The sequence below is a fragment of the Amblyraja radiata genome, chromosome 31 (assembly GCF_010909765.2).
Source record: "Amblyraja radiata isolate CabotCenter1 chromosome 31, sAmbRad1.1.pri, whole genome shotgun sequence".
Taxonomy (NCBI): Eukaryota; Metazoa; Chordata; class Chondrichthyes; order Rajiformes; family Rajidae; genus Amblyraja; species Amblyraja radiata.
The window spans coordinates 17817840-17833720 of record NC_045986.1 but is presented as its reverse complement, the minus strand read 5'-3'; the positions used below and the strand labels follow the sequence as shown (position 1 = coordinate 17833720).

At 40.5% G+C, this 15881-nt stretch overlaps 1 protein-coding gene across 8 annotated transcripts in view; it reads right to left on the bottom strand.

Moving 5' to 3' along the window:
* The window catches only part of usp48 (ubiquitin specific peptidase 48), a 95497-nt gene that overhangs the window by 25198 nt on the left and 54418 nt on the right, over nt 1–15881 (bottom strand). For 5 of the 8 annotated variants that reach the window (XM_033047950.1, XM_033047951.1, XM_033047956.1 and 2 more), the window contains exons 14-17: nt 13381–13523; nt 11061–11135; nt 7154–7278; nt 3416–3538 (exon numbers count right to left, since the gene is read on the bottom strand). In XM_033047950.1, the coding sequence (XP_032903841.1) occupies nt 3416–3538; nt 7154–7278; nt 11061–11135; nt 13381–13523 (466 nt within the window). The remainder of the gene's footprint in view (nt 1–3415; nt 3539–7153; nt 7279–11060; nt 11136–13380; nt 13524–15881) is intronic. The other 3 variants (XM_033047952.1, XM_033047957.1, XM_033047958.1) reach the window with 1 other exon arrangement.

The window sequence follows — 15881 nt, the reverse complement described above, 5'->3', positions numbered from 1 at the left end:
CTGGTGCATACCCAAAACAAGCTACAGACTCCATATTCATGTCGCTATCTTGTGAATTACAACTACCTTTGAGAACTTTAGCTATGTTTTGTATTTCTTCAAGATCTTTGTTAGCTAAAATCACTCTCTCATATTTTCCTTGTATATCTTTACCTACATCGTCAGGAATTATACGGATATCGTCAGTTACTTTGTTGAAAACCTGCAAGTTATTCACTAATGTTTTGCCACATTTCTCAAGGGAAGTGATAGCTTGTGGGAAGTTTGCAAAATTGGAAGCAATAAACACAAGATTGCGGTGGAGGAACTTTTTCTGCATGATTTCACTGACGATTCTGACTGCAGCAGATTCTTCTTCAAAACAGTTGACGAATTATTTTATGTTTTTGAAATTTGCAGCATAGTAGAGTACAGCAGAGAGCCATGTACCCCACCTAGTCAAAACGGGCTGAGGAGGTAGCGGAATCTCGGGTGCCATTTCCTTGAACATGCTTTGAGGAAGATTTTCTTGACATTGGAAACTAGGCGATCGACATTTGGAAACAAACTATGTATGTGCTTGACAATTCTATGAAGTCCTTGAGCTAAGCATGTCAAATGCAACATTTTGGGGGAATAAAACTTTAAGAGCACGAGCAGCTTTTTCCATGTTCGGTGCTGCATCAGTCACAAACAGAAAAACATTCTCGTGTTTTATATCTTCTGGCCAAAGATCAGCAAGTGAAGATGTAAACAACTGAGTGATAGTTGAAGGTACACAAAATTGCTGGGGAAACTCAGCGGGTGCAGCAGCATCTATGGAGCGAAGGAAATAGGCGACGTTTCGGGCCGAAACCCTTCTTCAGACTAATAGTTGAGCTGTTTGACTTCTCCAATACTTCCAATGTCAACAAATACTCCTTTGATGGTTGTCCTGCCACCAGTGTACCGATGACCACATTGGCAACATATCTCCTCACAACATCGGTTGTTTCATCTATTGAAATCCATATTATGTTGCATGCAACTTCAACTCTAATTTTCTGCACAACAATGTTGAAGTTGATGTCAACATAATTTTTCCGTAATTATGACTCGCTTGGTATATGTTCCTCTGTGTATTTCTCTAAAAAAACTCTGAGAGATTTGTTTTCCAATTTCCAAATGGAATTCCAGCATCAATGAATGCCTAGCACAGACCACTAGAAAACTCAGATCTGTGACTGGAGCCATCAGTAAATGTAGTGAGGAGACAAGCTTGGGTATTTCGCTTGTGGAGTCTACACCCCAGCGATATCAACATTGACTTCTCTAATTTTAGAAAGCCCTTGTCTTCTCCCTCCTCCCCCTCACCCTTTCCAGCTCTCCTTCTAGCCTACTGTCTCTGCCTCTTCCTTTCTTTTTCCCAACCCCCCCCCCCACATCAGTCTGAAGAAGGGTCTCGACCAGACACGTCGCCTATTCCTTCTCTCCATAGATGCTGCCTCACCTGCTGAGTTTCTCCAGCATTTTTTGTCTACCTACAATTTTTCCAGCATCTGCAGTTCTTTCTTAAATAGATCTTGGAGAAGGCTGAACCAGCAGGCAGCGGCATGAACGAATGAATGACCGACAGTGGCGCCCCCGGTTTCGCCCCGGTGGTGGAAATTTTCTTGTAAGCTATACTATGTTAACACGTTAATAATAACATTAATATTAATGTGTTAACATAGAAAACGTCATTTAAATTGACGGCGGCAGCGACCCGACCGGAGGTTCGGCCGCGGGCCCAGTAGACGACATCGTTGGGAGCTTGCAGGTCACAGGTTGGTGACCTGTTTTTCTGGAGCTCCCGCAGCAACAGCTTCTTCCACTGGACTGGAGGGCGGCAGCTTCGATCACCCCGGGCCGCGGAGATTGAACCGGCCCGTTCGCAAAGCACGGTTGAGACGCGCGACTAAAGCACCATCACCCGGTGGGGGTCACAACATTGGAGGCCTGGATCGCCTCAGCGCAGAGGGAGAACAAGGAGGGAAGAGACAAAGACTTAAGATTTTTGCCTTCCATCACAGTGAGGAGGTGTCTGGTGAACTCACTGTGGTGGATGTTAAATTTGTGTTTATTGTGTGGTTTGTTACTTTATTATATGTATGACTGCGAGGCAACAACATTTCGTTCAGACCGAAAGGTCTGAATGACAATAAAGTTTCCAAGATCCAAGAAATCACGGTACAACTAGAGAAAATAGCACGACCTTTGAGCAAAACGGCAAAAAAAGGCTGATTTAGGCACTCGATTGTGAAAAAGGCATTATCCTGGTGAAATCATCAAAAAAGGCATGAAAAGGCACATGGCATTTATGGCAAAATCCTGGCTCTAGTTATTACAATGTTTGTTATCAGCTTTCACAACAATCATCATGAAGTGCTTTGTGAGGCTGATCCAGCCCCCCAGATAACCTTCATCCACTGCAATTTATATCTGTACTCATCACTGAAACATCTCCCAAAACGTCACCCATTCCTTCTCTCCAGAGATGCTGCCTGACCTTCTGAGTTACTCCAGCATTTTATGTCTACCATCTCGATAACAAGGCCATCTATGACATTCACCCACTTATTGACTATAGAACACCATAATTCGAACCAATCATCTCCAAATTTCTGGACTTATGATGCAGCGTTCCCCTCTGCATCTGGAACCTCGACTTTCTGACCCACAGAATGCAATCAATAAATCGAGGCAGCACCATCTTCTCCACGATAATTCTCAACACCAGTTCCCCACAAGATTGCATACTCAGCCTCTCACTAAACTCCTTCCGTATGCATCAGAGTTTGGAATGGCAACTGAACTGCCCAAGACTGCAAGAAATTGCAGACTTTTGAACACAGCCCAGTCGACCATGCAAACCAGTCTCCCTCTCTCACATCTATCCTGTCTATACATTCATGCTGCCTCAAAGCAGCCAACATAATCAAGAATCAATCACAACAGTAATTATTTCTTGTCCTCTCTCCCATTGGAAAGTATATACCACCAGATTCAAGAACAGCTTCTTCATCACTATTACCAGACATGAATAGTTCCCTCACATGCTAAAGATGAATTACTGATCTCCCAATCAACCTCATTCTTGCCCTTGCACTTGTCTTTTATCTGCACTTCCTCTGTAGCTGTAATACTATATCCTGCATGCTGTTTCTCTTCATCTCTTGCACTACTTTGATGTACTTCTGCATGGTATGATTTGCCTGGATAGGGCACAAAATGTAGTTTTTCCACTGTAACTAGGTAAACAACAAAAATTATAAACCAATAAACCAATCCTTCTACTAGAAGGAAAAAATGAGTCCATTTAACTTTTCTATTACTGATAAGCAATTGGACAACTACAATTAAGATATGCACCAATATTTCACATGCCAGATGCAGCAAAAGCATAAGAAAATCTCACCTCAGGCCACTTGATGAGGAGAGGTCTATTTTTATCTTGAAAAAGACACAGAAGTGCTGATTTCTGCTCATTTGCCATCATTTTGCTCAGCGTCTCGTTCTCCTCACCTTCCTTTTCTAACACCTTTTCCAAAAAACAAAAAAAAACATTTGCTGTTAGACTTGGCTTTTGTAAACAAAAACAGAAATGCAAGAAGAATCTAACCGGTTAACTAGCTACAACCCTAATCAACATTTAGGCCAACAATCCTTCCTCAGAACTGGGTGGGTGAGTGGAGGTTTAGAGTTTTCAAAGCAGAGCTGACAGGCCTTCATAAATTACTGGTTAGGCCTCAGTATGCTCAATAAAGGATATCCACGCCTTAGAGAAGGGGCAGAGAACATTTGTCAGACATCAGGGACGAGGATTTTTAATTACGTACAGAGATTGGAGAATATACATTTATTTTCCATTCTGCAAATAAGATTCAGAAAATATTTATTAGGGGTATTCAAAATTATGAAGCATTTGGCTTTAAAGTCTAAAGGAAGTAGCTTTTGCTGGCAAAAGAGACAGGAACACACGATACAAACTAAAATTTAATTTTGAGATATTCTAAACTGAGGGTGGATGAACTTGCATTATCCTAAACAATAGATCATGTTACAAAGATGATGTTACAATCATATTTACAAGGTAAATACTATTTCATGTAGGTGGGATACTCAGAACAAGGTTCATTAAGTCTGTGCCATCAGAATGTTCTTATTGCATGCATGTAAACTCATATAGTTTGTGGCTGTGCATGCATAGGTATTGTAGCAAGCTTGTCAGTCATTGTGCTATGATATTACTGGGACTGTCACAGTGCTAAGTTCCCATCATGGGGATTCCTGCCACAGTTCAACTGGCATTATCTGGCTTTCATTGCTGATATTTTACTTTATTACTTACTTTATTAATTTATTGGGATTCTTCTTAGTTTAGTTTAGAGATGCAGCGTGGAAACAAGCCCTTCCACCCACCGAGTCCGCACTGATCAGCGATCTCAGCATATTAATGCTATCCTACACACACAAGGGACAATTTATACTTATACCAAGCCAATGAACATACAACCTGTATGTCTTTGGAGTGTGGGAGGAATCCGAAGATCTCGGAGAGAACGTACAAACAGCACCCGCAGTCGGGATCAAACCTGGGTCTCCGGCGCCGCAAGCGCTGAAAGACATCAACTCTACCGCTGCGCCTTTGTGCCACCCTAAACAGTTTACTGACAGGCAGCAATCTTCAGGAAAATGAAGAGGTGTGATCAGTCCACACTGATGTCTGGCTATTTTGCATTTGGGCTGCTATTTTTAAGGGGAGACAGGCATAGGAATGGTGATTCCATTCAATTGACTTTGTGCGGGATTACAATACAGTAGAAGTTGTTAAGCACTTGCATTTATTTAACTTATTTTTCAGTGTCTTAGTTATCTGCTATTCAATGCTGAAAAGTTTATTTTAACTTAAAAGAATAAATCTATATTGATTTAATTTCCTTGACCCATAGAGAAATTGAGACACTTGAAATGCCTTACACGGTGGCTGCAGTTAAAGTATTGTGAGAATAGACACAAAAAGCTGGAGTAACTCAACGGGTCAGACACCATCTCTGGAGAAAAGGAATCAGTGACGTTTCGGGTCGAGACCCTTATTCAGGCTGAGAGTCAGGGGAAAGGGAAACATGAGATATAGAGATTGCAAGGTTTGACTCACTGCTCAAACTCCATTGTTGTCCACCTGGTAGTGGATAGTTATTTTGTGCAGTCCTAGAAAAAGTGTGGTGTGTGATGACTGGGGCAGCAATCCTGGACATAGGCCAGGCACACAACAATCTGTCATTATAGAGGCAAAGGAAGTGATGGGTATAGTTTTGCAGTTCTGAAAACATACAAGATCGAACCACATGGGGAGGTATTTTTCTTCAGAAGAGGAGAGACTTAATATAGAGCATTCAAGGGCTTGATGTGGGATAAACACATTAGCAGCCGGGTGGTCGTGTAAGTCAGGAATGCAATAGCAGGGCTGGGAGTGTGGCATCCTTGTGCGAGGCTTTGGTGAGAGCTGAGACATTAGGATACTCCCATACCAGGAATGCCGTAGGTGGAAGGGTGGTAAAGAATCAGGACTTCCATACCAATGTTCTGATTATATGCTGGACCCCTTCAACAGAGGGCAGGAATCTGGGGGTCAGAGGAATGCAGTGAGTGTTGGGATCAGAAGTTAGGATTTCACATTTTCTGATCCAAAACGATGTGGAAACAGTCAAGGGAGGAACAGGACTGGCAGCTTAAATGTTTCATGGTACAGGTGCTACAAGCGAGATAGAAGTGGGGGCAAAAAATGAGTTGCTTGGAGACACAAGAAACTTCCGAAACTGGTTTATAAAAAAAGACGCAAAATGCTTAACTCAGCGTGATGCAGTATCTCCGGAGGGCATGGATTGAATAAAAACATCACAGCAGTAGTCTGAGATGACATCACTGATCGTTCGTCCAGTGAAGACGGTTATCAAGATTTACTGAGAGATCTTGATCAACTGGGCTAGTGGACCGAGGAATGGCAAATGGAGTTGAATTCAGATAAGGACGAGGTGTTGCATTATGAGAAGTTAAACCAGGGCAAGACATTCATTCCTTTATTCCTTGGAACACAGGAGGGTCGAGGGGCAATCTTCTGGAGTTATAGAAAATCTTGAGGTGAATAGACAGGGTGAATGCAGCGTTTTTCCCCGGGCTAAGGGAGTAGAGAACTGGAGGCAACAGGTTTAAGGTGAGAAGGGAAAGGAATGTGAGGGGCTAAAGGAACCTGAGAGGCATCTTTTTCACACAGAGAATAATGTGTATATGAAACAAGTTGGCAGAGAGAAATCCAACAACAACATTTAAACGACATTTGGACATATAAATGGATAGCAAAGATTAACAGGGATATGGGCAAATGCAGGTAAATGGGACTAGCTTAGATGGGGCACCTGAGTGGCATGGACAAATTTGGGCAAACTGACTATTTTCGTGCTGTACGATTCGGGTGAGTCATTATCATCTTCAATTAAAGACAATTTTTCAATTCTATAATAACGCTGTTAAATCATGAATTTTTTGCTCTACTCCAGCATTCATCTTGCTGTGCAAGAAAGATGGTCTCCTAATTTGAGGAAGGACATTCTTGCTATTGAGGAGTGCAGCGTAGATTCACCAGGTTAATTCCCAGGATGGCGGGACTAACCTATGATGGATCGACTGGCCTTATTTTCACTGGAATTTAGGATGAGAGGGGATCTTATAGAAACATATAAAATTCTTACGGGATTGGACAGGGAAGATGCAAGAAAATTTTTCCCGATGTTGAGTGAGTCCAGAACCAGAGGTCACTGTTTAATTAAGCGGTGCTGGCTCGAAGGGCCGAATGGCCTCCGAATGGACTGTGATGGGGAAAAAGATTTTCACCCAGAGAGTTGTGAATCTGTGGAATTCTCTGCCACAGAAGGCAGTGGAGGCCAATTCACTGGATGTATTCAAGGGATATGGGGAGAAAGCAGGAACGGGGTGCTGATTTTGGATGTTCAGCTATGATCATATTGAATGGTGGTACTGGCTCGAAGAGCCGAATGGCTTACTCCTGTACCTATTTCCTATGTTTCTATGTAAAGAAATACTTATACAATATTATTTTTTTATAATTGGAGTGAAGTTTAAAAAAAACTGCTGTTACCTGACACTGGACACATGGTGAATGATAATGTATGAACGCGGGTGATTTGGGGAAATACGCCTTTAGTCTATGCCATGTTTCATCAGAAACAAGTCTTCTTTCAGTTTCAGATATACATAAGTCACCTGTTGAAAAAAAAGTGTAAATTATTCAATCGTTCTGTTCATTCTGTTAAATAGCAAACACAAATGTTTCACCGATCATTCAGATATTCCAAAGTGCAACATGGAACTTCTTCACCGTTTCCCTAATCACATTAGAAGCATTATTGATATGATTGCATGACATGCCTGCAACTACAATCTTCATCTGATTAAAAACAGATCAAAGCAGCTACCTGATGGGTGCTTGAAAATAGAATGGATGTCACCATGGGACAATAAACTCCAAATTTCTCCCAGGATTTGGTCCAAACAAGCTGGAGCGAAAGTTACTTTCTCATGAAATAAACTCTTTAATAGTGTGAGATACTAAGACTGGTGAAATGGTCAGCGGGAATCAAAGATAAATACTTTGCTCTGTGGTGCCACACTTGGAATCTTACTTGTATGCTCGTAGCCCAGTCATTTCTATCCTAGGACACTGCTGCAGGGGTTCCTCGATGGATTACATAGGCCCATGCTTCTTCTGCTGTTTCAACACTGACCGCAAGATGAGAAGCAAGGATATGTGTGGACAATTCTATTTCGCTCTCAACTCTTCAGACATGGAGCAGTCTGAATCTGCATCCATGATACGGATAACAATCCGGCTCTGACTTATAAATGGCTTGCAATATTCTATCACACCAGTATAAAACAGTAGAGAGCATCTAACCATCCCCCATTGACACTGAGTGACATTACCATTGCCAAGTCACTCATCACACTTCATCATCAAGTTTTAATGGCACAAACTAACCATTGACATTTACAAATTAATAGCAGCATATCAGCACTTCAGACCTCTCTTTTAGTGGATGAAATGAATTTTTGGGAATGTCATGCCAGAAAATGACTTGATGTTTCACTAGTTTCAACAGACTGATTCGTATTCACTAAAGTAATAATGGTCGATTCTAAACAATTATATATCCACTTTAGCCTAGAATTACTTTTTGAACTAAAATTGAAAACTACAACAAAATGCAGGTTTTTATATGAGAAGGAAGAAACTTGCTCCAATGTGACCTCCAACAAAGAAAAATGGAAACTACTCAGGCCGAATGGCCGCCTCCTTTGTTACTCAATTCTTTCAAAACACAGATGGTGATCATTCATCAAATCGCATCCACGTTGTCTCTATAAAGTAGTCTCTATAAATGCCTATCCTCACACCATTCCTTATTATCCCTAACCCATTATCAACCACTTGCTGCCATCCATTTCATAATGCAACATTATTATCAGCTCCCATTAGCTGCCTAAAATATCAACTCAATTAGATCATTTACTAATGGTATTTAAATCTATGAAAGAACAACTTTACCCGTTCTACCATACCAAAACCCCTCTATCTTGAAAACATACCTTTTAACCTTCTCTGCTCCAAGGAGAACAGCCCTATTTTTTCCAAGTACTTCAAATTGAAGTTCTTAGGCCACAGTAATATTCTGATAAAGTTCTCCACTTTCTATCTATTGGCTGGTTTACCATTAGCTATTCCTGGTTCTCTTTTCTTTCATATCCCGCACTGCTGCAAACCAAAATGATCTCAAGTGTTTTTCAATCACTGTATAGAAACATAGAAATTAGGTGCAGGAGTAGGCCATTCGGCCCTTCGAGCCTGCACCGCCATTCAATATGATCATGGCTGATCATCCAACTCAGTATCCCGTACCTGCCTTCTCTCCATACCCTCTGATCCCCTTAGCCACAAGGGCCACATCTAACTCCCTCTTAAATATAGCCAATGAACTGGCCTCGACTACCCTCTGTGGCAGGGAGTTCCAGAGATTCACCACTCTCTGTGTGAAAAAAGTTCTTCTCATCTCGGTTTTAAAGGATTTCCCCCTTATCCTTAAGCTGTGACCCCTTGTCCTGGACTTCCCCAACATCGGGAGCAATCTTCCTGCATCTTGCCTGTCCAACCCCTTAAGAATTTTGTAAGTTTCTATAAGATCCCCTCTCAATCTCCTAAATTCTAGAGAGTATAAACCAAGTCTATCCAGCCTTTCTTCATAAGACAGTCCTGACATCCCAGGAATCAGTCTGGTGAACCTTCTCTGCACTCCCTCTATGGCAATAATGTCCTTCCTCAGATTTGGAGACCAAAACTGTACGCAATACTCCAGGTGTGGTCTCACCAAGACCCTGTACAACTGCAGTAGAACCTCCCTGCTCCTATACTCAAATCCTTTTGCTATGAAAGCTAACATACCATTCACTTTCTTCACTGCCTGCTGCACCTGCATGCCCACTTTCAATGACTGGTGTACCATGACACCCAGGTCTCGCTGCATCTCCCCTTTTCCTAGTCGGCCACCATTTAGATAATAGTCTGCTTTCCTGTTTTTGCCACCAAAATGGATAACCTCACATTTATCAGCCTCCCCAGTCGTCTTCAAGGATTTGTACAAATAACCACTCTGGCCTTTCCATCCGCTCCAATAGATCACCATCCTATCATTTCCAGGATTATGTTTGCATCCTTTCCAAAACAAAGGAACAATATTGGTTACTCTTCAGTCTTCTGGAACCTCGTCAATGACTGGAGGATACAGTTATCTTCAAAAAGGCCCTTGCATTCTCCTCTGTGGCCTTTTTTAATAACCTTGGATAGATCCCCCAGAGGATTTATCCCCCTTAATTGTCTTCACCTCCAACGAGATGCCATCTTGATCTGAAATTGCCCTAGCATATTAGTATACACCACACTGATCTCATTATTATCCATAGGTAGAAAAAAATGCTGGAGAAACTCAGCGGGTGAGGCAGCATCAATGGAACGAAGGAAATAGGTAACGTTTCGGGTCGAGACCCTTCTTCAGATTATTATCCATTATTATCCATGCCCTTCTCCTTGCTGAATATCATTGCAAAGTACCTCACGTGCATCCTCTGATTCTAGCATACATTCCCTCTTTTACCTATCTAATCCTATCTACTCCCTGGTTATCTGCTTGTTTTTAATGTACATATATTGATGTGCATGAAGATTAAAGGGCAGCACGGTGGCACAGAGTTATAGTTGCTGCCTGACAGCGTCAGAAAGCCGGGTTTGACTCTGACTACAGGTTCTGTGTCTTTGGAGTTTACACATTCTTCTTGTGACTGTGTGGGTTTCCTCCAGATGCACCGGTTTAAAAACATAGAAAAGGGTACCCTTTGAGCCAGCACCGCCATTCAATATGATCATGGCTGATCGTCCAAAATCAGTACCCTGTTCTGGCATTTTCCCCATATCTATAAGAGCTGAATCTAACTCTCTCTTGAAAACATCCAGTGAAAATACCCTCCACAGCCTTCAGTGGCATGGAATTCCACAGATTCACAACTCTCTGGGTGAAAAGGTTTTTCCTCATTTCAGTCCAAAATGGCCTACCCCTAATTCTTAAACTGTGATCCCAGGTTCTGGACTCCCACAACATCGGGATCATTTTTTCTTCATCTACCTTGTCTAATCCTCTAAGCATCTTATAAGTTTCTATAAGATCCCCTCTCATCCTTCTAAATTCCAGCAAATACAAGCCCAGTCGACCCATTTTTTCATCATACGTCAGTCCCGCCATCCCGGGAATTAACCTGGCGAACCCACGCTACACACCCTCAACAGCAATAATGTCCTTCCTCAAATTAGGAGACAGAAAATTGCACACAATCTCCAGGTGCGGTCTCATCAGGACCCTGGACAACTGCAGTAGAACCTCCTTGCTCCTAAATTCAAAAGAATTACAAGAATTTCACTTCATTTAACACATTCCACCTACCATGCGGACAGACAAGGTCTTCATTGAAATTCAAGTCTTCACCTTCTTCTTTCTCTCCCGTCATTTCATCATCTCCTTGAACAAATTACATTAAATGTGGATACAAGAATACAACGCTAAAGAGTTCCTCTCAAGGTACACAACAAAAATGTCAAATATACTAAATACAAGTGTATATGAAAGTTAGGTTAAGAGTGTAGCTTAAATGCTTACTTAAACAGTATAACCCATGATGAACAATCTAAAATGTGGTGCAGGTGAACCAACAAGCTAAGTTTCAAAACAAACTATTTAAGTTAAAGTTTTCCTGCAACGTTAACTCTGTTTCTCCTTCCACAGTTGCTGCCTAATCAACAATTATCTAACATCTGCAGGTTTTTTTAAATGACATTTATCACAGCATTGGGAAGCTATTAGCCGAGCTGTGAAAAATGCCAGATTTCAGATGCAACAATACTATTTACAGGAGTTGCACCAATACTGAACAATACTGATCAGAGGCAGGACTTTACATTGGTTTTAGAACTTGTTTATTAACAGTTACCCAAAATTGTAATGTATAATGTTGGTGGAAAAGTTTTTCCTTATTACAATAAATACTGCCCTATAAAAGCACATTAACCCAATATATGTAATCCAAAGTACTGAAAAGCTGAAAAAAAAATGTTCTCAGGGGTGTCAGGGGTTATGGGGAGAAGGCAAGGAGAATGGGCTTAAGAGGGAAAGATAGATCAGCCATGATTGAATGGCGGAGTAGACTTGATAGGCCGAATGGCCTAGTTTTGCTCCTATCATTTATGAACTTATGAACCTGGGTTTGCTCATCTAGGTCTGGACTGATTTATACAAGTACATGTGATATTGTTTATTGTCACCTGCAAAATCTAATTTGTGAGAATTTGTGATATCAGTTGCAGCCATGGAATATAGTTGATTAAATTGACTCAGCAACTGTGGGAACAAGGAATCTATGAAGATGGAAGGTTGGTCATATTATTTGCTTTCTATCTAAAGTGAAAGAGATACTTTGAATTCTAAATCAATATTTTAATGCACTTCAATTGTATGGATAGATTTTAACTCTACTCGTTCAGTGGAAATGGTAGCACAGAAAAACAAGGAACTGAAGATGCTGGAATCGTAAGCAAAACACAAAATGCTTGGGTAACTCACTGAACCAGGCAGCGGGATAGGCAGCATCTCTACGTCCTTGTATCCAGAAATGCTGCCTGTCCCGCTACTCCAGCATTTTGTGTCTATCTTTGGTGTAAACCAGCATTTGCAGTTCCTTCCTACAACTTTTCGGGTTGGTCTGAAAAAGAAAATCCAACCAAAATGTCATCCATCTATGTCCTCTTGAGATGCTGCATGACCTGCTGAGTTATTCTAGATATTGTGCTTTGCAAAAGGTCCTTTTTCAAGTACATGCTTCAGTCACTGATGAGGTCACTGGAGTCTCACTGCAATTTTAATGAGATCTCTGCATTAAAAATGTCATGGCCTTACTTTGTAAGCCAGCAGACATGTGATCAGGAAGGAAAGTTATTTTAATATTTCTCTATATCCTTGTCAACCAGGAGTGTTCTTCTGCTACCCACAAAAAAAATCATGAGATTCCTATGTGCCAGGTTAACTTCTTCTCCTTCTGACCACACTGCATTTCTGAACTTCTAAGCATTAAGACCTTCCAAGCATCATGTCGGAGCATTCTAGTACCAAATCGTCTTCGCCTGCTTACTGCTCAACAAGTGCTGCTGTTGGATCCAGGCCTGGCAAAGCTGAAGGCCAGTTTTGCATTTGTAAGTCCCCTCCATGCATAGCTCACTTTTGGTGTCAACATTAGGCTTGCCATGTTTAGTACTTCATGAAGGAACTGCAGATGCTGGAAAATCGAAGGTAGACTTTCATGCTTATTACTTTCTGGAATGCTCAAACACAATGCTATATATTTTTTTAGATTATTATCTTGCACTTCTGAAGAGAGATTAGAATATGACTGAAATAGGTAAAGGTTCTAGTGCCGTACTTTTTTAATGGGTCTAATTAACATCAAACGTTTCTCCCAGACCCAGTCAAGACTGGATAAATTCCCACAGTATCTGAAGATACTGTACTGAGTCATCATGAGTTTAGAACTAATACAAATATATTGTAGAAGAGTAACTACTACGCTGTAATTATTTACAAGTTTCCCACAGGGAAGTGACTTTATATTTTTGAAGTAACCATTTCCTCATTTCTGGTGATCACAAACTTAACTATGATAATGAAATAGCTGCACGCATGGGTGTTCACTTAAAAATCTATTTTGAAAAAATACCTTTGGCATGCAGATTGTTTGGACCTTCTCCATTGCTTTTCCCATCCGTGCGATCAGAGTCATCGTCCTTTCCATCCAGCTGTTCAAGTGCTAGTTGACGCCAGCTTCGAAGTGAAGCTTTACCAACCCAGTATCCTTCATGGCTAGGAAAGTCACAAAAGTTGAAAACTTGTTAGGCATCGTTTACTTAAAAAAAACATTAATCACTAATGCTCAAAGTAGTTTGTGATTGTAAATGTCACTGTTAGTACTATATTGAATCGAAATTGGTTTAGTAAAAGTGAACAGGACATCAGAGAATACAAGATGGAAGATTTTTATTTAAGGTAGGGTTATTTACCCTGCCATGCTCATGTCAAAAGCAGTAAGGTGCAAAAGATCCTTACTAATTACAGAATTTGCACAATTTTCATTCCTTGAATGAAATAACGTGTGTTTATTAATGAGCAGGGAATAAATGTGCAAAATTACCATGTGGCAAAGTTAAAATTCACCTTTAAGTAGCACTGAACTATTTGAATAAAACAGCCAAAGATTGTTGATACGGTCTACAGATTATTCTTATACATTCATTAGTCATCTTTCCAATTAATTGTTTTGCTCAGTTTACGGTCATAGCAAAAATGGAGAGTATTAATTATCACCCTGCATAACAGGCTCCTGCCTCATATTTATGAAAACTATATTCTAATGGAAATAAACAATGTATTAAAAATCCTGCACACATAAACTAATTTTGCGTCACTGTCTGGAGTCAATCATTGTGTCAACATCGAAAAATACCATTTAAAAATGAGGACATTCAAAAGATAAACATTGCTATTGCAAATGGGTCACACATTAACCCATGAAAGTAACTTAAATGTTTTGTAATTCCGTGCTCTGAAGCCCTTAAAATGCTCTCTATGTAACCAAAATGCATTTCATACAAACAGCAGATTTATTAAAATCTCTTAAAATATTATTTCCAAAGTTTCAGGCTATCTTGTTGCAATCTTACAATGTGCCAAAACACATCCGTCATTCAAAGTGAGAATAATTTACAGAATCTCCCAATGAAATTTGAAAAATAGACCTGCGACCCCTGGTGTTGAAAGATTGAAAGAGATTTGAAGTACGGCTTTGTCTACCTCGTAATAGATTGAAGTTACAACAGGTGAGCATATAATCTGCAACAACATGCAGTCATTGGAAACTATAATGTAGTAAATTGCAGTTTTTGCTGACCAACTTTACTCAAAAAAGCTATGTGTGGGAACAGAGAATTATGTGAGCTGTTAAAATTACATTCAATTTTAGTGGAAATTTCAAACTTAAAATTCATAAAAATAAGGATTAAGCAGCTGTCACTGCCATTAATATGATCAATCAAGGTGGTGTAAAACATACTTCAGCTTTATAAAAGGTTGGGGTCATCACCATTTAGAATTACGTAATCAGATCAGTCTGTCAAACAAAGTTAAAGATCTAAATATTGTATGAGTTTCTGGCAGGTAGCCAATCTAAGAAATGCATGCTATTGTCCTTCCATAAATTCAAAACTACAATAGAGTTCATGGAGTATTGCTGAAATGGCATTTCATCTGAGGAACTTCCTGCTTCCTCAGTAGAATGAATGAGGAAATGGGGTGTTTCATGCATTGACCCTTAAGACAACTTTAAAAAGAAGTACAGGAACAAGGTGAGAGGGCTGATGCCAGATTAACAATTTGTAACAGCTACTTTAAAAAAACAACAAACATGTTATTATGCCTCACTGGGTAGGTAATGCGATCGCGTGAAAAATTAAAATCTTATACCTGTTCATTGATTTAATCACCTCTTAAGATTTAAATAGAATGACCTCCAATTTACCAATCCACCCTCACTTTCTCTGATCAGCTGACAATTTTCAATGAACTAATTTACGTTCCTTTTCCTGAGGTAGTCCGTCAGGACCAAGAAGAACTTGCTTCCATTCCAGTTCTTTGGTTTCCGAGTTGATCAATGAGTCCCATGCAGGTTCCATGTACACTGCCACAAGTAGGGCTCATGATGCTTCACAGGACAGGTGGATGTGTGTATAAATGTGTGCACTTCTTCTCCTGTTTGCAACCGGTCTCTGCGAGCTGTGGCAGAGACCCAAAGTGCTCTGTGTCTTCACAGATGCTTCTTTGCCATTTTGAATGATTACAAGCCAGGGCTTCCCATGTTTCAGGAAGTAAGAATTTTTCAAAACAATGTTATAAATGTCCTTGAAGTGTATTTCTATGCTCTGGAAATATTTTGTCATCATAAACCTGGAGAGCAACTGTTGCAGGGGTGGATATGGCTAGTCTATTGGAGTTGCTTTAGTTTAGTTTAATTTAGAGATACAGCATGGAAACAAGCCCTTCGGCCCACCGTCCACTTCGAATATCAAGTCACATAAGTCTTACAATATCCCACTCCCTATGTACAAGGGGGGATTTTACCAAGGCCCAATTAACCAACAAACCGGCACGTCTTTGGGATGTGGGAGG